Here is a 23,468-nt window from a genome sequence, read left to right as displayed (position 1 = left end):
CATCTTACAAATCATTACTCACACTAAGGGCAGTACCAGATGAAAAGAAGTCAGGAAATACTAATTTCTTGTCTTCTTTACTTCCAAAAAATATAATATTGCTATTATTTGCATTATATTTGATATCAAAATCTATACCATATTGAGAATAAACCTTCAGAAGTCAGTGTAAACCAGCACTTTATAGGCGAATGCATCCTGTATTCCATGCATTTAACTGTTGTGTCCAATCATCCATATACACATTAAAAAAGAAAAGGAGCCAAAATTCCACCTTGACAAACTCCAGTACCCCCCATTTAACCTACATAGGCTGATGAGCATACCAGTAGTTATAGTAGTTAATAATTGTCATGATGTATGCGATGGAAGGCCTTAGAGGCATCTAGAAAACACACTGGCCTACAAAGTGTGGAATTAGTGCTATCATAATTCTCTAAAATTACCTTTAAAGCAAATGTACACATGTCTTTACCGTGTTGCTGTTTAAAAACATGTTGGTTGTGTCATTGGTAAGCACGTAGTAGTAGCAGTAGTAGAGTGGGTCGTCCTCCAATTGAGAGATCGGCGGTTCGATCCCCAGCTCCCCTGGTCCACATGTTGAAGTGTCCTTGAGCAACACACTGAACCCCAAATTGCTCCCCGTGCTGCGCACAGACTAGAAACTAGACTAGACTAGAAAGGCGCTATAGAAGTCCATTTACCATTTACAATGCAACTAGGGCTGTAGGCCTATACTTGTCCATGCTGTTTATTTGATCAGCTTTCTTTTTGATGACAGGCACTTATTATAGCCTTACAGGTCATCCATCCATCCATCCGTCCATCTATCATCTATCCTTCCATCCTTCCGTCCATCCATCCTCCTCACTCCAATACAGCTTTGTTGCAGATTGTTAGCTGTTGCTATGGGCACAAGCAGCGCTTAGCAACCGTAACTCTCGGCGCAGGCGCAGTCTTCATTAATGATGCACTGTGGGATTGCAGAATATTGACATAGCAACCAGGCGACAGAGCCACCGCATTTTTCACTCCATATTAGTTTTCTTTTCTCTTCTGCATATACGTTTCTTTGCTTTACTTTGGACTGCTGCCATGAGCGGAGCAGTGGTTAAAAAGACCCAGGACACCCTGGGCAAAGTGATAAAGAAGCCGCCTCTCACGGAGAAACTGCTAAACAAGCCGCCGTTTCGATACCTTCACGACATCTTCAGCGAGGTGAGACTGATATGCTGAAGTCACGATAACGTTAGCAAGTGAACGTTTGTTTTACTAGAAACACGGGGCACCCTTTCCTATTTGTAAGAAAAGGCTAACGGCACATGGACCTATGCCTTTAAAAAATACGGACAAGAGAGCCAGTTAGCTGGCTAATACAGCAGCGTTAGCATGCACCATGCTAACCAAGTAAGTTAGCTAACATTAACTTTGCAGTAACGTTATCGCCTCCGCAGCTTCACTCAAACCTTCTATCAGTTTACCATTGTACGAAAAGGTTGACCAAGCAGTTCAACCATTAAGATCGAGCATAACCAAAGAAAGAGTCGCTAACGTCCACTAGCACTTAATTTATACATTTTTAACGGTAGATTGCCCAGTAAGTGAGTGGATAAGCTAGCCAGCTAGCTGTGTATACAGCGTCGTCTAGTTGCTAGGCACTAAGTTACCTGAGCACACAGGGATCAAACCCATTTTATCCTCTATTAGCTAACTAGAGTGAGACCTATGTGAGTACTAAGTTGGCTAAATCTGTTAACATTTGATAGCTAGGCTGGATATGCATTGCAGATCTCTTCTTGCTATCCAAATTACAATGACAGATATCCAGAATGTTTATTGTAGATATCTAAAATGTAATTGTAGATATCTAGAATTGAAAGCCCAATACACATGAATAGCCGTGTAAAAAAAAGAGTCATTTGTACTAGTAAGATTTAAGTGGATATCTGAAATGACAATTGTAGATAGGAAGATTGTCATTGTGCATATCTTACATTGTCATTCTGACTAGCGAGAATTCCGTTTTGACTAGGAGAAATGGTGTTACGGATGATAATATTTACAGATAGGAGTGTAATTCGGTTAAATATTGGAACCGTTGGCCATACTAAATCTGTCTGGTTCTTAGAAGCCGTCACGTTGAGCTCACGAATGCTGAGCAGCTTATTCTAGTCAACCTGCCCAGGGACAACAGATGTGCAAATCTCGGTGCAGTTTCAATACTCTTGCAAAATTAAACAATATGTTAATTAAATACATTTTTTGCAGCTGGGCTGGATGTAAAACTAACGGTAACGCTGTGCTATTACATTAATAAATTGCTGTGTAAATGCAAAACATTGTTAAGTTCTTGGACTGTGTCAGTGTGTCAAAGCTGCTTGCATAGTAAACATGAGGTTATACATGTGAGCCGGTTACAGATGTACTTCAAGCCTTTCTGAGGGATCTTTGGAAGTCAAATGTCTGATTTCTTGGCGGTTGGTAAGCTATCACTTGTGAAAGCCATAGCAGCTGTTACTGTCAGGTCAGGCACAGACAGAGGTCAGCTTCTTGCTACCTTGTAATCTCCGACACTTGTGTACATCTACATGGTGTACAACAAAGAGGTGATATGAGCCACTTGGGGACTGGATGTGTTAAACACTAAATAAAGTTGTTATTCTCTGATAGAGGATGTAGATAGAATATATGAAACATAAACCCATAGCATTGTCCTAACTTTCAAAATACAGATTCTATAGTCTTGTAGGATTAGTACGTCTCAGCTAAGTGCGTCCTGTAAAAGGTTAAAACTAAAGCTTGTGTTGGTATTTTATTTGATAATGCCTCTGCATCATTTCTGGCCAGCTTCAGAAACGTAATAGTAACTGCTTCTGTGCTCTGATTTGTCATCTAGTGTATGGATATCATTGACACAGATTGGACTGAATTGGAAAGCAATTAATCAACACAAACACTGGTAGAAGAAAATCTGTAGGCTAAGTAACATGAAATAGAAGTGCTACATAAGACATAACACAGGAAACACAGCATTGACTATATGGCCTATTATGTTCTCAGTGCCCTGAGCCCATAACTTAGTTTTTATCATTCGGAAATATTAAAGGTCAGAAAACAATCAAATCCATTATGTTATGTGAAACGGCTTCATCTCAGCTACATTTTCTTTCTTTTTCATTACTATCGCTTCACACACAACAAAACCCTTTAAATATAAGGTGTCAATCACAGTAAAGTCTGTTTCACGTTTCCAACAGAAGTGAGATTTAATTTTTATGCTTTTCTGTTGATTAGTCTGATATCTCCTGCTAGATTCATGTACTTTTGATTAAGAGAAGCATGTTGGCATGTGTGACTCCTTTCCTCTGATAAACATTGTGTTTAACTGTAGGAATAGGCTATCAAACAACTGAATTCTCACCATAGTCTCTGGACTATTTAAGCTAGAACGTTATTATGAATTATTATGCTTTTTATGTTTCTGCCTCATAGGGTATGAAATGGTTCATATTGCAAATGATCCTACAGCTGAGTGTGACACAATTATTTCTCACCACTTTCAGGTCATCAGGGCCACTGGTTTTATGAAAGGCCTGTATGGAGAAAATGAAATGAAGTCAGATAATGTTAAGGTAAGTTGACCACAGCACACTCTATCCACCTGGTTAAATATTTGTAACCCCCTCCTGCTAACGTATAGCACTACTCTTTGGTTAATAGTCCCCCCCCCCCCCATTTTCATTTGCCGTTGTTAATGTGCTTGCTTGTACACACAATGGGCCTCATTTAACAATCTTGCGTGAAAACGGGCACAGATCTGAGCGCAGAATTGGTCGTACTACAGGACCCACATGTGATTTATGAAACATTCGTATATGACCAATCTCAGCGTACGAATGAGTGGGCCTTGATAAATGCTGTGGCTGAATTCGATCGTTATTAACATGTTACGCCCTTAAATATTCCTGGTTCGGAGGCCTCGCCCACTGAGGTCAAACATGCAGAGGAGAAACGCTGGTACGAAAAGAAACTTTTCCGACACGCAGATCGGCATCCTGACATCCTACATGGAGCAAAATAAAGATGTGCTTCTTGTCAGTCTTAAGAGTGGAATAAAAGGGGCCCATAAAAACGCTGTATGGAAAAGAATAACGGAGGCAGCTGAGGTTTGTTAATTATTTTCAGCCAGATTTTGCTGTGCTTCACCGCAAATACACAGGCTGAAATTTGCGTACACGACCTCAGACCAGACGTGAGATGTGATCGTAGCTCCCGCTCATGTCCAAATTGATAAATGCCGAAGTTTGCCAGGAAATGGCCGTACGCACGTTTTTCTGCCATACGTTCGTTTGATAAATAAGGGCCAATGTGTGTTCATGTCCTAAGCAGCAGCCTTATTTATGAGATCACCTGTGCGTTACACAGAGTCTGAGGGTGTCTGTGTGGGAGTAACTCTACACACTGCCTGTGTGACTCACTGAGTGAGAGGATTTGGCAGGACATAACTGAGAAGGCCTGCCAAGGTGTCAGAACTCAAGTGTGCTGTTTGAGAGCTGACCCAAAGGCTATACTGATTGGAAGATGCTAGGCTTTGATAAACGTCACTGTTTGAAATCGGATGCCTTACAACAGGCACGTCAATTAAATAATGTTAATTTGTAGTTTGTGCGTTTACAATTTAACATTGTTTCATCATGCACTTCTGTCATAGGCCTTTTCTATGAGGTGCAACATGTTAATTGACAAGTAGAAGCATATGTTGAGTAAAGACAGAATCCCCCCCAAAGATTTTTGTCCTGTTCCTCAGAATGACTAAAATGCTCATGCCAAATGACGGGGGTCATCCCGGTTCATACATAAAAAGTAATTACTTTGATGCAGCACTATTTAGTGTTTATGAACTAGTTTTTAAAATTATTATGTAAACCATCAATGAATTGATTTGGGTAGACCTGAGAGAACAACAGAAGATTCTCTGTGTCAGATGCATTCTCACTCACTGGAAATACTCATGTGCAGAAGTCAGGGCATGACGTGGATTACACCGCTGAGACAGAGCCAGTTCATAATTTGTTCATAAACAACCAAGTCTTGCCGTTCTTTGAACTTGTCCGTTGATTTACGACATTGGCCCTGGCAGAAGTTCCCCAATCTTATTGTTTCTCCAGTTGGACATTTTCATTGTCTCTGTGTAAACGACCCTCCCTCTTCATGTTCAGAGGTTTGTTTTTGTTTTGCAAGTCCATCATAGCAGCGTCATCAGCACGCAGACTCACTTGCTGTGAATACTCTGGACAATACGCGGCTCTATTAACGCATGGACTCACTTGGAGGTTACACAGACTTTTTACTAGGGAGCTGGCAGGGTAAACTCTGTTTGATGTCTGGATGTCACTTAACAGAGATGTCAGAAGTAAAGGGCAGCCTATAATCAGATGTTACATAGCAGGGCCAGATGGTTGCACCAGCTACAAGTCCTTATGTTACACAGGTGGCAGATGCAGTGACCAGATAGACTAGAAGCACTGCTTAGCCGGGTCATTTGTCTGGAATAGGGTCTGATTTATTTACATGCATACAAGAATTAAATGATTAAATTAAAGCAAGGGAGGATATTTGTTCTGGATTTTGTGAAGGCAGTTCCTGTTAAATATCCCGGTTTTCCATTTCCTCTTTCATGCTGCCTTATAAATGCCTTCATGTCACTCAGTGGTCCTTCGAACTTCAGGATTTTCCCCTGTTACACCATAGAAACAGTTAAGTCACATATATAATGTGTAGCAAATGATTTCCAAAATGTACACATTGCATTTATTTAAATGTGTTTATTGAAAAACCCTGGTCAAAGCAGAGGAATCACTGTCAACTATGCACGACTATGCACACTGTGTAGCATGTCTGGAGTATAACTCGTGTTGAACTCTGCAAGGATATACATATCTCAAGGGTTTAATTATTCTAACTGTGTTGGAAGATAACTCCCGTTGGAGTTCCTTTACTTTAACAAACACGACCTATCTCTTATCTATCCTGTGCACTCTCCAGTTCATCACAGCATATTTTCTCTTCCTAGGATAAAGACTCTAAGATAGTCTTCCTCCAGAAAGCCATAGATGTCGTGATGCTGGTGAGTGGCGAGCCCTTGGCGGCAAAGCCAGCACGCATTGTGGCCGGCCATGAGCCTGAGAAAACCAATGAGCTGCTGCAGGCCATGGCCAAGTGCTGCATCAACAAGGTCAGTGTTCTTCGGTGATTACACATAGAACAACACAAACAGGCACATACTGAAAAGATGAATGGGAAATTAAAAATGCTTGCTTTCCAATTCTCCAATGTCTCCAGTTTCCATTCTGGAGAAACAGTATAGTTATAGCACAACATAAAAAGAACAGTCACAATCACGGTGTGTCATTTTTCACATAAATATGTTATACTCTTGGGGAAATTGTCTAGCCACCTTAGGGAGAACTTTGAAATATTTTAATTGAACCCTGGTGATGGAGTGTAAACAGATAAGCTGGTGCCTGGGGGATAGTATTTTGATGTCCTGTCATGTGGAATATATTCCTCTCATATCTTATGCGACAAGACATCTAGTTATCAACATCGACATTGAGATATATTTAGTAAGAGAGATACTATTTCAGGTTTTTCCAACTTGTGGGGAATAAAAGTATTGAAAATCTCACAAAACCATGAGAATGTCACCAAGGTTCATTTAGCTATGTAAGTAAGATACATTCAGATAAGTAATGGATAAGCTACGTCAAAGCAACTGTTCAAATACCGTATGCGCTCTATGCTTACTGATAAATCCAATGAAAATGCTTGCTCCTTGTTACATATCATAGGCAGTATAAAGCATGGACATAGTCTCCGGGATGTGACCCATAGGTTCCCGAAGAGCCAAAATGAAGCTCAGTGTGGGGGGTTCCGGTTGTTGTCACCTTGGCAGTGCCTGACACCACCTAACTACCGACCTATCCAAAAATGGGCAAAGAGATGGAGCGTGAATGGAGCTAAGAAGCCTACAGTCTATGCTTGACACCTGTGAACGCACCTACCTGTCACTTAGGGCGCACTCACACTGTCTATTTGTAACGTGCCAGCATTGGAGGCGGTCCTGATTTCTATCCAATACATCTGCTCCACGCAACGGAGATTTAAAAAGATGCAGCCGAACGGTTCGCGGTGGTTTGATGCGGAGGTGGAGTGTTTACAGCAGATTTGGTCAGAAGAAATGTTCAAAAACTGTCATCCATCCATCTTCAACCGCTTGTCCCTATCGGGGTCGCGGGGGACTGGAGCTGATCCCAGTTGACATCGGGTATGAGGCGGGGTACACCCTGGACAGGACGCCAGTCTATCACAGGGCACATAGAGACAAACAGAGACAGACAACCATTCACAACTACAGGCAATTTACAGTCAGACAGAACTAAATCTCCGAAGGGTGATGACGTATAAGCAAGAAGCATTTCAGCAGAGGCTCGCATCATTTCAAGTAATGTGAGTACAAGCGGGCCTGGGTTGCGGGGGAAGAGGAAGAGGGGACAATCACCCTGAAGCATGGAACGGTCATCTGGGCAAAGTGTGAGTGCGCCTTCAAAGCAGCCATGCCCTTAATTATGCAGAACTTTAAGCCCTTATATCATTTACATGGGTGAGTTCCATAAACAGTCATCATGAACGGGGAAATTAGCTATAGACAAAAACATCTTTTGTACCAGGGTTTAAACATGTTTATTTCTGCTGTATAACTTGGTATTTTGACATGGGGTTCTATGGGTATTGACTAGCTTTTGGAGCCAGCCTCAAGTTAACATCCAAAGAAGTGCGGTTTTTGGCTCCTCCCTGTTGGCTTCGTTGTTCAACAGCCAAGGCTGCTTGGGAAATAGTCAAACAGTTGATATTGCTCATTGATATTATTGCTGTAGTAAACTGAATAATTCTCCTGCACTTGATTTACAGATGTCCAGTGACGATGCTGTGAAGCGAGTGCTTGCAGGAGAAAAGGTGGACATTAAGATCAAGGCCAGTACCTCTAGGTCCCAGGACAAGGAAAATAGGGAAGGACGTGAGCGCCATGTGGATAGAGAGGTGAGAGTCCTCAGCCCACTCCTATTACGGAATTACACCCAACAATCAAAGCGTTTTTAAAAGCAGTCACCGCCCGAAGTTCAGCACGGTGAACTTTGGGCCATGGTAAGAAATGCTTCCCCTCTGCTGCATGCCTTTCATTGAAGTGACTGGAAGTGGCAAGTTAATGCACGGCAGTATGAAAGCAGGTCTAGGATTTGGACTTGTGAGCTATAGGCTTGGTTTAAAAAAAGAGTTTTCTAGTATGCAGTCGTGGCCGTCTTTAAATCCTCACCCTATGTTTTGGCATTTCAGGAGATGAAAACCATTACAGAGCGCAGCGGGAGCCGGGACCAAAAAGACCCGGACCAGCTGAAAGAGCAGGAGAGTCGGCGCAGAGATGGAGAGAAAGAGCACCACCGTGACAGGGAGCGCTCTGACAAGCACCACCGCAGCGAACAGGACCACCACGCCAAAGACCGCGACAAAGACAAGAGCCGTGACCGGGAGCGAGATAAAGACAAAGACAAAGGACGAGTCAAAGACAGAGACAAGGAAAAGGACAGAGAAAGGGAAAGAGACAAAGGCCGAGAAGACAAGAAGACAAGAGATAGGGATTCTCGCGGAGACCGTGGAAGAGACAAGGAAAAACTAAGAGACAGAGACAAAGAAAGGGAGAAAGAGAGAGAGCGACACAGAGAGGGGGAAGATACCAAGGTATACCCCTTAACCCCACTCACAGCTTAAATGTTAATGTCAAATGCTATTATTTACATTCCCTGTGTATGTTTGTGTATAGGCCAGAGTATCAGAGGAACCACAACAAAAACCCAGCCCCGAGCCAAGCAAAACAGCCAAACCTGTGCCAGCGGTAAGTTCTGTCTTTTGGCAGAAAATTCACACGATGGAATGTTTATTCTCCATTTGATTTTCTCATCCGCATGGTATCATGGTATGGCAGAGTTTCCTGTATGTCAAGTCAGCCAATTAGAAAAACAGAGTTGGTCACGGATTTTACATGTTAAATTAAAAAAATCAAATGTATTTTCTATTTTTATGTTTCTTTATCCTCTCAAGGAACCAAAACCAGATGAAGAGGTATTCAAGCCTGCAGAAACAAATTAGTGTTAGAATGTAGTGATTATTGCAGTGGCTTTGGGGTGGCTGACTACTTGGTTTAGCACTAATTTGGGCTATAGTGTATAGTAGACATGCAGACAGTATAAGTGATAACTATGACTATTAAGTGCATGTTGTAATGCTGTGTTCTTTTCCTGTGCAGCCTGCAGAAGCAGTGGAGAAACAGGTCAGAACTTGGTGTACGAATTCCTTCATTACCAGTTTTGCTTTGTTGCTATTTCAAGGGGGGTTATTACACTTCTTCTTTAAATTCTAACATATATGTATGTATTCCAACATATATGACTTATTGTATTTTTTCAAATGTCTGATCCAGTATGTTTGGCTGTTATTGAACTTAAGCCAAACTGTTGAGCCTACAACCAGACTTTTATGTTCTTGCTTTATAACTTTTGTATTTTCCATGGAGAGATTTGTCTGTAAAGATCATTTTCCACATTTATCAGGGCTCAGTAGCAGTGTGCCACACTTCCGTCTACCTTAAACTTACCAGAGACAATGATAAATGATGATGAATGGTTAGCCCAATAGAGAGATATACATGACAGGACTTCTCTCAACAGGTAGTGATGTCTTGCTTTTCAGTCCTTATTGTCCTTAAGTTGTTTTCTTTCCCTGCTTGTCTTTGCTCCCCTCACAGTCTGACAGTCCAGCAAGAATACCTCGGCCTTCATCTGCCAAAGGGCAAAGGCGAAGACCCAAAATTGGAGGTCAAGGTAAGCGCCTTCCACTTCTAATCACCTACACCAGTGACATATATCTCACGTAGTTAATACAGATGTCTAAATATATAGACAGAAGGTTTCTTTAGTGCGTCCAAATTGATTTAACCTATTTGCACTCCACTAATAATAACTACTAATAAAACCACTGACTAGTTTCCCTCAGTAGGAGGTTGTAGGAGTGACTCATCAGGATTACTGTTGGTGGGAGCAATACAAGAACTGCCATAAAGAAAAACACAAACATACACATTACATTGGTTTGTCTGTTTTCATACTCAATACTCTGTTACATTGCTTGATAATAATTTCATAGTTTTAGAAAGGAAACTAACAATGCCTTGTCCTTTTCTGCTCTCCAACAGATGAATCGGACAGTGAAGGAGGTAACTCTCTCTCTCATCTCTCTTGTGCGGTTGCATGCAAAAAAAAATAGAAGAAAGGCTTTTAACAATCACACAAGAATTCTCCATGTGGAAATTGTGTCAGCATGCCAGGAGAGTTGGTGCACTTGATCTAAAATGCATTTTGAGGATCGCTGTGGTAAGTTTCAATAATGTAGAATGAGAATATTGAAAGTGATAACTCTCATAAATAAACCAAATAACCCATATTTGGTTATGACTGATGAATGACCTTCTAATCTGTCTTCTGCGAAGAAGTGACTTCCCCAAAATGTCAGAGTGCTCATTTGGGTACAGGCTCCACATTGAGTCACAGAACGAGTGCAGTCACTCACTGAGAGACACACTCAGTGATTGAGGGCAACTATATTCTTTGTTAAAGTATCTGAGCAAGTCAGTCAGTTTTATTTGTGAAACCCATTATCAGATACAATGTCTCAAGAGTTTAACAGGCTTACAATAGCAATGGCTCCCGACCCAGCCTAAACTAAGATTAGGAAAAACTTCTCAAAGAAGCCCTAAGCACAGAAAGGAAAAAGGAAGAAATGTCAGGAGATGCAAAACAAATAGACATCCACCCTCTATACACAGTCAGGCATGCAATCGAATAGACCTTTTCAACGGAACTCTAAGAGATCAACAGCCTTGGTCCTTGTTAACTACTAAGTAATTTGTGTCCTTTTATAGACGGAGATGCTCTGTCAGCCCAGAGAGCCGCGCCCCAGGAAAATGGAGACCCTGCAGGCTCCTCAGTACCATCCGACATAGCCTCCAGGTCTGTACGGTCACCACTGAGCCTTCACTCATTTTGCAAACACTTGGCTGAGGTACTGTACAGGGTACTAATCAAACATCACACTTCTAAAAAAACACAGCTTCCGTTAACTGTTTGTCACATAAAAACAAATGCAGTTTAAAACAGGTACAGGTCCAGAATACTGGTAACAGCAAAGTAACAACAATGTCACCACAGACAGTTTCAAAATACTGCAACTATGTAAATATTGCAATATTTTGATTGGTAGGCCATAGGCTCAATCACCTTTGTGATACCTCATTCGGCCTTAGATAGTGACTTAAAAGACATTGATTTAAATAAAAATCTTTGTGATTTCCATTTAGAGCTGTTCTCACATTTATCTGCTAAAGATGTATACCAGGCTAGACACAATGTAAACAACACCTGGACAAAATATAAAGCAATATTATATATATATATATATATATATATATATATATATATATATATGAAGTGTATAGAATTTTGTGAAATATATGGAGATGTTAAGTAATCATTTCTGAGGGTGAAGAATGAATGTTATTGCATTTCATGTTATCTTATTTCTTTATTTATTTCAAATTTAGGGGGTTTTTGTTTTTGAAACCTGGGTTTGTTCCTAGGCCCGAGGATTCAGGATCAATTCCAGCAGCTCACACAGTTAAATATTTGCCTTTGATTGTGATAATTACGAATGTTCTGTTTTTTAACTGACTTATCAGTGATAGGAACTGATTGGCTGGGCAGCGGTGTTATGGCGTTTATGCTGTTATTAATATTGAGACAGTTTATTGTTCCAAGGAGCAGTTATCATCCTGAAATCTGACTCAGTGTAGCTGTCACAAAAGTAGACTTTTGGCAAATCACAGAGAGCTGTTGACAGTGAGTCGAGAAAAAAATAACACAACTATTTGTATTAATATCAACATATTTCATTTGAAAATGGTTAGTTCAGCAGCATATTTCACTAATGTGTATAATTATTACAATCTACAGCAACAGGCGAATACCACGGCCCAGCAGTGCTCGCCCCGCACCTCCCAGACTCAAGAAACAGGAAAGTTACTCCGACGTGGCCCCAGCTCAAAGGTGACTTCACACATTCACTAGTGTCATAAGTCAAATTTAAAGTGGCACAGAGGAAATCCTCACCTTGCACAGTCGCCAAATACTCGCAAATACACGATCATTGTTTTGGCCACTCACACAGCCTATCAGCGTCTTGTGATGGCTTGTTCAAAACAACAATGGCAGCTCGTAAAAGGATTAGCTTAGATGCTAAAACAGCAACAGTTTATCAGAACTGGAGAGTCTTTCTTCATTGAAAGAAGAGAACAACACAGAAGGCTTTTCTCAGTGGAAAAGATGATTTTACTCTTCTTCAAACTGACTTTGGCGAGAGTTTGATAGACGGATGGTTCATCCAGTCACCTGACCGTGGTTCTGTGAAACAAACCTTCTGACGAGACAGGTTAAGGAAATCTTCCTCTTCTTTGTAAATACAATCATAGTTGGGCTGCACAATTAATCGCAATTTTATCAAAATCACAACATAGACTAATGCAATATCTAAATTGTCGCAATATTTGTAAAAAGTAAAAAAAAAAGGCCAGTTTTATACCACAGACTCAAGAAAAAAATCTTTGTTTGGTAACGATCCTCACAAAAATCACACCATTTTAATGTATTTTTCGATGAAAATTATATTAACAATGCAAAAATTATAATTTCCTTTAATCTGGTGAATAGGGGTGTCACGATAATTGTGTCAATAATTGAAATCAAAAGCAGTATTGGCGATTCTCCCGACCACAAGTCTCGTCCCTGCCAGTGGGGGAGATGGATCAGATCACTACATTCAAAAAAATTCAGTAAACACACAGGATGAAGATAGCGTTTGTAACTGTGTTATAATGGTCCAGTCTAACCAGTCATCAGTGACATTGCCTACAAGATGGCACATGTCTCTCCTTACAGTATAGGCCATCTACGTTTTCTCTTAGAAATGAGTCAAGCTCTTTGTCTGTCTTCCAGGCTGTCCAGTGCCAAGCCCTCAGCACCAGTCATCATGGATGGGAAGAGGCTGTCAGAGAATGAAGAGGACGAAGATGAGCAATTTATTGTGGAAGAGGCAGTCCCTCCACCTCCAGACGCTCCTGAGATGGAGTTGGTAAGTGACCTGAACAGCGAGTTGTTCAGATACCATGGGATAACACTGGACATTTATATTCTATTTTTTCTATTACAGGGTCCTGCACAAGAACTCGACAGTGAAGACAAACATGGTAAACAGCCGTATTTGTTTTGTCTCTTTTTAGTTCTTCTTTATTTTGGATAGATCAATAATACCATACTTTGAAGAAAAAGATCTTCTACTGATCCTCTCATTGTTTCCTTCACTGTAGGTGGCCTTGTGAAAAAGATCCTTGAGACCAAGAAAGACTATGAATTGTCCCCATCTTCCCCTAAATCTAAAGAACAGGTATGTACATTTCTAGCAGTAGTTCTTTTGCTTCTCCACTAGAGGGCAGTACTCTTCAACCCATCCTTTATCAGTGACTCACATTAAGCCATCAGTTTTATCAGCTTTTCTTTCTGGGAGATTTGCTCTCCAGGGCAAATGTTTTGACCACAGTGAAGGGCCCAGTGCAACACTGGTTATTATCAAAAGAAAGATATAAACAAATGGAGTGGAGAGGTGTAATTGCACCGCCTTGTAACCACAAGAATGTTCCCCTTCAGTGAGGCTGAAGGGCTAATAACCAGACAAGCAAGTATGGCCCCTTGCAGACCACACGCAATTGATACACACATCAAGATGTCTGGAGCAAAATTAGCTTGTTTTCTGGGGTTGCTCAATATCTTGGGTATGCCTAAATTATTTTGATTGCAGACTTCTTGGTTTTGTGTACAGTTTGAGGGTATCTGCCATCTTGGGGACTAGCTTTTAGAGCAGGCTTGTTTTGACTGTTGTTCACACTCCTTCTAGTGTAGACTTAATTTATTCTGGAAAACAGACAATGCACAACCAGTTTGAGGGTCCTTTATTAAAACTCCAGTGCATACAGTTTTCTTGTAATGTTCCTTATTTCTTCTCTTTGATTTAGACACTATATTAGACACGTTAAACCCTTTTTCTTTAAGGTGACGCATTTCCGCTGTTGCTCATGCATTCCCTATCAGTCAGCTTATTTATCAGCCAGAGAGAGAAAGAGACGTCTTTCATCGTTATTTGGAGTGTGAATCAGTGTGAAGCTTACAGTTTGGTCTATAGTCCATGATGTGAAGTGGCGTGCGCTGTCTGCTTTGGGTGGTCTTCTTCACTGAAGCGTACTCTCCCTGCATCCCTTCCTAGCTGACCACCCTGACTCTGATGGATGCACTGTTTTGGAGTGTCACTCGTGCATAAAGGCCCCTGATACATCCCCTCCTTACTGCAGCCTCAGACACCATCCCTCGTAACTCACACCTGAAGTTGTCTCATCTTAGCCACCAGTAAACTGAAATAGCTTGACGGGAATTTGTAGGTCCAGTATTTAATTATAGTTTTTACAAATCTTCACCCTCAACATTTCTCTTAAAATGGATTTCTCTTCAAAAATGGTGCTGACCAAGTATACATACACAGATACACACTGGCAAAACATCCAAAATAGCCGAGCTCTTTGTGTAACACGAGCATAGTCTTGGAGAGTTTATCCTAATTTTCTTAATGGAGCCTCCTCAGTTTTCAGGGGTTCCAAAATTTCAAAGGTCCTGTATGGTCTGCACTCTGCAAAGGCAGCTTATAACAGGTATGCCTGCACATAGGGACTGTTCAGTCCACCCCTCCATCATTATTGGCCCTGCCTCGTCAGCTGTATAAAGAACTATAATAACTTCCTTCCTGACATGAAAGGGTGGAGAGGTCAGCTTAATGGAGTTGTTTTTTTTCTTCTTGTAATCACGGTAAAACACGCAGAGTCAAAAATGTAAATATTGAGCTTCCTCATTCTATGTAGTTCGACGGGTTTGAAATTTCAGCTGCCGCTATTCATTTTCTCAAATGCTGATGTTTATCAAAACACTGTGTCTGAATGAGTCACAAACGAATCTGATTTAAGATCAGACATCATGCTCAGTTAAAAAATGTTGGCCTTTGGATCAGTTTGTATATTTTATGAAAATTCAGTCTTTTTGAGCCCCTTGTAGTTTATATTGTTTGCCATTTCTAAAGTAATGTAGCTTTTGTTAAAGCCAGTGCCCCATTGTTGTTCTGATGTGAATAAAGGGAGTTCTTAAACAGTCAAATGATTGTATTTTGCCATGTCCCACCACAGTGTATGTGACCGAAGAGTCTGCTGTATATTTATGGGGATGCCCTTCCTCATGACCCCTCAGCAGTATTGTATATTATTCCAAGATAGTTCTCTTTTTATTTAGACAGAATCTGCCCTTGCAGCAGCTGCGTTTTCATAAGAATTTTTGTGTACTCCTTTCCCCCTTTTCTTTACCCCCATCAAATTAGCCTTGATGAAGGTTTGTAATGTATAAATAAACCCTGTGGCATACAAATGGATGGCTGTTGAGTGAGAGTCACGGAGGAGAAGGGCCAGAATACTCTCTGCAGAATTGTCAAGAAAATAAATACTCCTCTCTGCAGACCTCTGTGTCTTTATAAACATCCAGCGTTTTTTTTTGTAGAAACATAAGGAAATGGCCCTGTGGCATTCCATTAGTCATATTACTTTTGTAGAGGTCATATTGACTTGTTAGAGGGATAAGGTCAGGTTTATGAGCGCCTAACTGAAGCACCCACAATCTGTTATCAGGCCAACCTTGACAACATAGCTATGATCCAAAGTCATATCTTCCTACCCTTTAAAATGCCTTATTCTCACTATGAGAATGTTTGAATGAATGACCACCTTTTTTTAAATACAGTTTCCTTTTCCAGTTACTGCGGCCGTCCCTTTGGAAGTTTCCTCTCAGTTCACCCCGTAGCCCAGGGTGGTGATCTCAGTTGTCTCCCCAAGGGGCTACAGCGACCCTGCAACAACATCCTGTAACCTCAGGGGTCGTAAGCTTTTCTCCTCACCTCACTGACTCCAAGCTATTTTTATGATCTCGCTAGACTTTTGAATGGCCTTCTATGAAAAATGGCAGGGAAGCCCATAAACAATGCCCAGAGCCAATTCTCATTCTATGCTCCTCTCTCTGGCTCACCTCTATGCTTCTGGAGCACAGTGTAAAAACCATTGGGATGCGCATCAGTATCTTCGAATGGTCAGTAGCCAGTGAGATTGTTCCCAGAAGCTAGTTATGCTTGCATGCGGTCTTCAATCATCTATACATCCTTTGAAAAATATTTTTTTCCCTTTAAAACTTAAACTTAGATTGATTCAACTTGATTGTGGGCAAAGCAGCACTAATGAGAAGCTGATTAAAGCACAATAACGAATGAATGAAGCTTCTCTCCCTATAATATAGAAGCTAATCTCTCAATGTCAACTAGCCTCGAAATGATTGTTTTTCACAGATAATGATACCCCAGATGTCGCTCCGCTGCTGACAGGTTCTATGCATGCACACCATTTTTCTTTTTAAAGGAGACTGAAGAATGTCTTCCTCCTGACTCAGAAAATCCCTTTAAGCAGTCCACAAATCACATACTCTATTTGCAAGCATTTCCTAATTAAGCTGATGAGACATTTAATGTCTGGGTGATTCCACATTGTAATGTACCTCGCAGTTACAATATGCCCATGAAAATTTCATTCTGTTGTTCTTCCTTTTACGGAGCCCCAAGTAGAGAGTTTGTAGCTAAAATGAAATATTTTAAATCAAGCATGTTGCCATCCAACAACAAAAATGCTGATGTAAACAAGATTATTTTGTGTATTTCCTAGAGTTGGAGACAGCTCAGTCAATAAAATAAATACTTAATACAAAACTTTAAACTGAACTACCTCCCCTTATGTATTATGTATTAAGTCCACCTGCCCTTTGTAGTGGCAGCCAGAGGCTGTGTCTTCCCCATTGCCTGGGGCTTTCATCACTGTCTGAGATAATGGGAAAACCTTCCTCCTCTCTCACCTCCTACTCCTCTGCGGTCACCACGTCTAAATATTGTTCTGTGATCTGGGTGAGAAGAAGGAAAACTAGGAGCACACAGGTCTCGTAGACCCTGACAGAGACCTCCATAAAGCTGTGATTTATATCCACCTGGACAGAGTGCACACGAACCAGGGGTCATGTTTTCACGCCAGGTTTTTTATTTTCCAACAGAGTAGGAGAAGGGGGTGGGGGGAAGCAAGGGGACAGCAAATAGAATGAAGCCCTGGGTCCTGTCTGGGCCGTGCAGACCAAACTGCAGCCAGGCAGGCTGAATGAGCCGTAGAGTGTTTGTCTAGCTGCAGGGTTCACAGCGCCTAGTGGAAAGCCACCCACCTTGTTAGGGGACCGCTGGGCCAAAGCGTTGCAACCCTCACACTCTTGAACCACCACAAATAGGTAACAAAGAGTGAGGTTGTCAAAAATTTGTACTTGCTTCCAGTAAAGACGTGATGGCAAACAGTTTGATGTCATTTCTGCAGTGTGGTCTTGTCTAGTCAAGTTATTGTAATTACTGAGCTCTTTAGTTTGTTTTAAGAGATGGCTTGATAAGGCAAATGTGCCAGCTATGCCACGCATATGTGACGGATTGTGTGTTTGGAAGAGGAAGCTGTCATGTAGTTTACACACTGTCTCAAATATGATTCCTGCTGCTCCGTGAAGGCAGGTGCTCCCATCTGTGGAGCCAAATAGTATAAATTGGACCAAGAGTTGAACTTGAAAGGAAGCATAAATGTAGTAGTTGTTACTCAATACTGTAGTAAAATAACCCCACTGCCACAGCCTGTTACTAAAATAAACAAGACTTAAAGACCAAGAGTGTGGAGGGGCTGTGTGTGTCCACTGTATGCTTCGCCTGAATCGTGTGTGTGTGTGTGTGTGTGTGTGTGTGTGTGTGTGTGTGTGTGTGTGTGTGTGTGTGTGTGTGTGTGTGTGTGTGTGTGTGTGTGTGTGTGTGTGTGTGTGTGTGTGTGTGTGTGTGTGTGTGTGTGTGTGTGTGTGTGTGTGTGTGTGTGTGTGTGTGTGTGTGTGTGTGTGTGTGTGTGTGTGTGTGTGTGTGTGTGTGTGTGTGTGTGTGTGTGTGTGTGTGTGTGTGTGTGTGTGTGTGTGTGTGTGTGCGTGCTTGTGTGTCTTTGGCTTTAGGGTTGCAATACCGAGTGCTTTCGCAACACACACACACACACACACACACACACACACACACACACACACACACACACACACACACACACACACACACACACACACACACACACACACACACACACACACAGAGGCCTTGCGAAGCCCAGCTGAGCAAACATCCTTGGATTTGCTCCCTGATACCTTCCCCTCCTTTTCACCATCGAGGGACTGAGTGTAATTTGGATATGGTGAACCCCCCTCCAACCACACACCATACACTGGAGGCCTTCATCAACCAGTCCCCCAACTTTGGCCAACACAATTCAGCCACGCGTTTGATCTTTATATATACAGCTAGGTTGGTAGAATTCCTGCCCAACATTTTTAGCCTTGAAATCCTAAACCACTAAATGCAGCCTTGCTCTGGTTCTGGGCATTTGAGACTTTGCTGGCAAAGGTGGAATTCCTAAAGAGGGTTTATTATGTTTTGGTCTAGGGACACACAAGTGATTTTTGTGTATGTTCATACAGCTGTTTGATTCAGTGTTTAGTTTAAATCACGCACATTAAATAGAAACATCTTAGTTTCTTTCTTTACCTGCTTATGAAATTGAGTTAATCAATCCTCAAATACCAGCATGTACCCTTCTCAAATTTAAAGTAATGTTCATACTCTTTTTTTAAGGTGACAGCATCAAAGATTTCAACCCTCAAACATCACCCATTGTATTCATTACATTCACTTCCAGAACGTGGTGTCTGAAGCAGCACGTAAGAAAGAGCGGGACATGGTGACGCGGGAGATAGAGCGGCTCCGGACATCCATCCAAACGGTGTGCCGCAGCACCCTGCCTTTGGGTAAGATCATGGACTACATACAGGAGGACATGGATGCCATGCAGGCTGAACTGCACACCTGGCGGAGGGAGAACAAAGAGCATGCACAGGCTTTGCTGCAGGAAGAGAGGTGGGTTTGGCACATAACACAGCTAAACACACTCACTTTCTCATGACAGGTGCAATCTTCATATGTCATTTACTGATTACTTCAGTAAGTCCTTCATAATCAATGCTGCTTCCAAAATAATGCAGTTTTTTTGTCTTGCTACACTGAAACTTCTGACAATTTCTGTTACAAGTCTACCTTTATTTCTTAAAACACAGGTCACGTAGATGTAATCGTTTTACATATTGTGTGACATGTGTTGTCATACTTAATCTTAAATGCTAAGAGATAAGTGCTTATATTTTTATCAGCTAATGGCTAACATAAGTGTATGTATTTGTGAGTCACTAATTTGTTAGACAATTAATCACTTCTGTGCTTCTGTATGTGTGTGTGCTTGTGTATGCTGCAGAGAGACTGACAGAGCAGTGGAGCCTCTTAAGTCAGAACTCGCTGAGCTGGAACAGCTGATCAGGGACCAGCAGGACAAGATTTGCGCTGTAAGATCCAACATACTGAAGAATGAAGAGAAGATCCAGAAGATGGTGACCGGAATCAACTTCTCCTCCAGAACCTGAAGTGAGGAGAAAAAAAGGCCTACAAGGGAAAACTTTCCTAACAATGCACTGAAGATTTAGGGATGAACAGTGTCTCGTTCAGAATAATGGTAAGATCGTTTTTCTTGGAGATGATGGGAGATGGGACCAAACACTGCACTTTTAGGGGGTTTTGTCAGGGAGAAGGAGATGGACCCAAACATTTTAAAGATAATCTGTCAGATGTTGGTTTCCATGTAAGGATGTGTTTTGTAGTCCTGACTCTATTCTTACATCTGTTGACAGATAAATAAATAAATAAAATCTTCCTACTTTGCACACATAACCCACTGTTTCCCCCTGTAATGGTGCCTTTGTGGAAGAAGTCAGTGCGCAGTTAATGACTTGGAAAACCCAAAGTCTTGTTTTTTAAATAACCTAGCAAGTGTGGCACATTTAGTTTGTTTTGTTTCATTGCCTAACTATTATTTTTCCCAGCTGTGAGGCATTGGACCACTGCTGTACACAGGACATGCAGTTTGATTACAGCAATAAGCAGGCTTCTGATCGGGTTCAATTGCTTTTTTACACAAAGATTATTACATCTCCTATACTGGACTAGCCATACACCAATATTTAAATATATTTCTGTGACACATTCATCTGGTTGATCACAGGAGGAACGATCAAATAACATTTCTCGGGCTTGCATGGAGAACTCTGGGACTCGTGGGGAATCCTGGGATCTTTTACCTGTGACAGTGATCTTTTTCTTTTTCTCTAAAACTTCTTTTCATTTAAAATCCCCCCCTCTCAAACTACCGTCCCAAAACATAAACAAAAAAGACTATTTTCATCAACCTTTTCCCATGCTTCCAATAACCTTATCCCAGATTGTAAAAACCAATAGTTTGTCAATATGTTATTTCACATTTCCACTTTTGAAGCACTGCTGCACTTTGATAAGACTGAGTAGAGGAGTTGTACCTTCAAGTTCCGTGGGAAATGTTTAGGAGTGTTAGAATTCTTCGATGTTTTTATCTTATAACCATACCACAGGCACACTCATTTAATGTACTTTCAGGGAAAAGTGAACGTATATCCATTCTCTCTGCAGTGAGCAAACGGGACAGCCAACACCATGGAGGTCCCTCCACTCTTTGTACTGTAGGATTTGTCAAACTTTCTTTTTTTTGGAATGGAGACAATGTTTGGTCAGATGGCAGCTTTTTGTGTGAACTTTCAATTCTTTAGAAATCAAAACAAAAAATAAGATAATAAGATTTTATTATCTTTTTTTTATTAGCTCCTTTTGTGACTTTAAGAAATGTGCTTTACAGATGTAGCTAATATGAAGCAATACTAGGCTGATAATTGCAGTAGATGGTCGACACGCGAGACTGAAAGAAACCGCTGTCCCCGTTTTCCTTTACATTCCAGTAATACCATCGCACTGCAGGCCATGTGTGAATAAAACACAATAACAAAATAACAGACTAGTCAGCCATGTTTCTTACATAGTGACCGATCTCACTCTGAATGAAAATGCAGTAACCATTGTAAGTAATAGTATCAATGTAATTTTACATTGTGGTTATTATTTTTACAAGTGCAGTTGCTACCTCTGTTAGTTATACTGCAGATATGGAGGTGTTTAAACCAAATTAGATTGAAAAAAACTTGCTTGGATTGATGAATGTAATCCATTTTTTAAATTATGTTGTTCCAGGTGTGAATATGATGACCATACATACTGTAACTAGCTCTCTTCGCTGCACAGACCTCTGAAACATCTACCCAACAAAGGTTGTCACAATACCAGTAATTTCAATTTCAGTACAAAACTAGTATTAAAAAAAAAAAGATACTCAACACCTGTTTCAACACCACGGTAACGTAAAAAAAGCCCTAGGCACAACATTTCAAGTTCAACTGGGAAATCGAAATTTACAAGTTCCCAGTCGGAGTTTTGAGTGCCACCCAAAGTCGTATTTCCGACTCTGAAAGTCGGGAGAAGCTCACGAAGCCGCAACATCACAATCCAACATGACTGCTGATCAACAGTAGTGAAAGCTGTGGGAATATCCTGTTTATTAACACTTATCTTATTTGTATCTCATTAAATCAGTCGTACACACAAGACCATCCATCTGCTTGCAGAAGTGCTGTTATGGTGTTTGTATATGCAACATTGTAACAATGGCTAACCTGGCAAGAGTCCCCCTCCCTGTTAAATAGTGGTTTTCTTACTTGTAATTGGAACATGTTCAGCTCAGGTGTGATGTCAGTTCCAGTTGCAACCTCCAACTTCCGAGGTATATTTGACAGTTACAGCCACAGGTTGAATACCATTTTCCCCCTGATGTTTCATCTGTGCAGCCTTGGGTTAAAGATCAGATTCATAAAAAAATGAATTATAGCTTCAGTACTTCGATACTATCAAATAAATAAAAACCCGAGATCAGATAGTTTAAACACAAGTATCAATACTTTTGACAACATTGGCCTAAACGTTTCCACTTCCACTGCCTCGTCAGAACAATGGGTTAACGGTTCAAATGTGCTGTCATTTAGTCTGATTTTACCCCATTTTCATATCAGTATTATAATCCATTAAATATACTGTAACCAGCTGAAAAGTCCAACTTAAAAATCTTACAAACAAAACTTGTGGAAAAGTGAGAACCTGTGTGTTCATATGTCTTATATGAAAGGACAATGTACACTGTAACCTTCATGTATCATATACTCTGTTTCTCTTTAAACTGTACATTATGTATATGTGGAGATTGTATTATAGTTCAAATAATTATATAATTTTGTAGTGGAGTGAAATAAATGGTTACATTGCAGTGAATATGTGTTGTGTCTTGATTTTAATCAAAGTCAATGTAGAGTAGAAGCTGTTGTTGAGAGTAGTCAAGAGAAAGTGAAAGTCAAGTTGGCCTTCTAATGGAAATGTAATGAGAGGTCTGCATTGCTTGAGTTACACTATGAGCCAAATGATAAATGACCCTGGTTTGTGATTTTGACGAGTTCATGAGAAGTCCTTGTGGCGTCTGGCACAGCCAAGTCACACTCTCAACGAGACGCGTTTCTTTTGAAGCCCGGTCCGACATGACAGAAGTAAAACATTTAACTTTCTTTTGAAGACCCTCGAGTAACATTAGCAGCGACTTTTCTCTGCCAAGCCAAGAAACAGCTGCAACACACACAAAGAGTATTAAAAAAGCCCCTTTAACAACTATTAAGCAAGATTTGGACAGATCATTTGTGATGCAAGTCTGAGATTTATCTGAAGGCCCCTGGCAGAAGGCGTGGACAAAGAAGCTCTCCTCCGTCTCAACAGGCAGATTAGGATAAGACTACGGCACAGTCCGAGGAAAGGGCCGCTCTATTGTCCTGCGTTTTCCTTTAAACTGGTGGGTTCCACAAACAAGAAGTGACTTAGACACGACAGCCTCTTCACTGTTCAAAAAAAAAAGCCTCTGTTGGTTTTTCCCTTTGAATTTCACAATGGATCATGCTGCTAATGAGTGACCACACCTTTCACTTTCAATCTGCAGTTACCCACTAATCCTAATGTCAGTGCCAATCTCTCTCTTTGACTTCAACTCTGAAAATGAACTACACTTTGTGCAGATA

At 41.0% G+C, this 23,468-nt stretch overlaps 1 protein-coding gene across 2 annotated transcripts; it reads left to right on the top strand.

Annotated features, from left to right (window-relative positions):
• Positions 1–1,080: 1,080 nt before the first annotated feature.
• Positions 1,081–21,529, top strand: traf3ip1 (TNF receptor-associated factor 3 interacting protein 1). 2 transcript variants are annotated; one of them, XM_083921152.1, is made up of 17 exons: positions 1,081–1,218; positions 3,564–3,632; positions 6,074–6,235; positions 7,972–8,100; positions 8,395–8,796; positions 8,879–8,950; positions 9,157–9,177; positions 9,362–9,385; positions 9,860–9,935; positions 10,307–10,327; positions 11,033–11,120; positions 12,120–12,212; positions 13,158–13,293; positions 13,372–13,408; positions 13,529–13,605; positions 19,091–19,308; positions 19,700–21,529. In XM_083921152.1, the coding sequence occupies exons 1-17, from the start codon at positions 1,096–1,098 to the stop codon at positions 19,863–19,865; spliced, it is 1,914 nt and encodes a 637-aa protein (XP_083777278.1). In that variant the 5' UTR covers positions 1,081–1,095; the 3' UTR covers positions 19,866–21,529. The 2 variants fall into 2 exon arrangements, with proteins under 2 accessions (XP_083777278.1, XP_083777279.1); XM_083921153.1 differs by lacking the exon at positions 9,157–9,177.
• The last annotated feature ends 1,939 nt before the right edge of the window (positions 21,530–23,468 follow it).

This window comes from Echiichthys vipera (assembly GCF_963691815.1).
Source record: "Echiichthys vipera genome assembly, chromosome: 10".
Taxonomy (NCBI): Eukaryota; Metazoa; Chordata; class Actinopteri; order Perciformes; family Trachinidae; genus Echiichthys; species Echiichthys vipera.
This window is presented reverse-complemented; position numbering and strand designations above follow the sequence as displayed.

Bases quoted from the DNA above. Each gene is read 5' to 3' on its own strand.
- traf3ip1 (XM_083921152.1), top strand. From the start codon at position 1,096: ATGAGCGGAGCAGTGGTTAAAAAGACCCAGGACACCCTGGGCAAAGTG. The intron at 10,328-11,032 runs GTAACTCTCTCT...GTCCTTTTATAG, and splicing joins TGAATCGGACAGTGAAGGAG to ACGGAGATGCTCTGTCAGCC. The intron at 13,409-13,528 runs GTAAACAGCCGT...CCTTCACTGTAG, and splicing joins CGACAGTGAAGACAAACATG to GTGGCCTTGTGAAAAAGATC.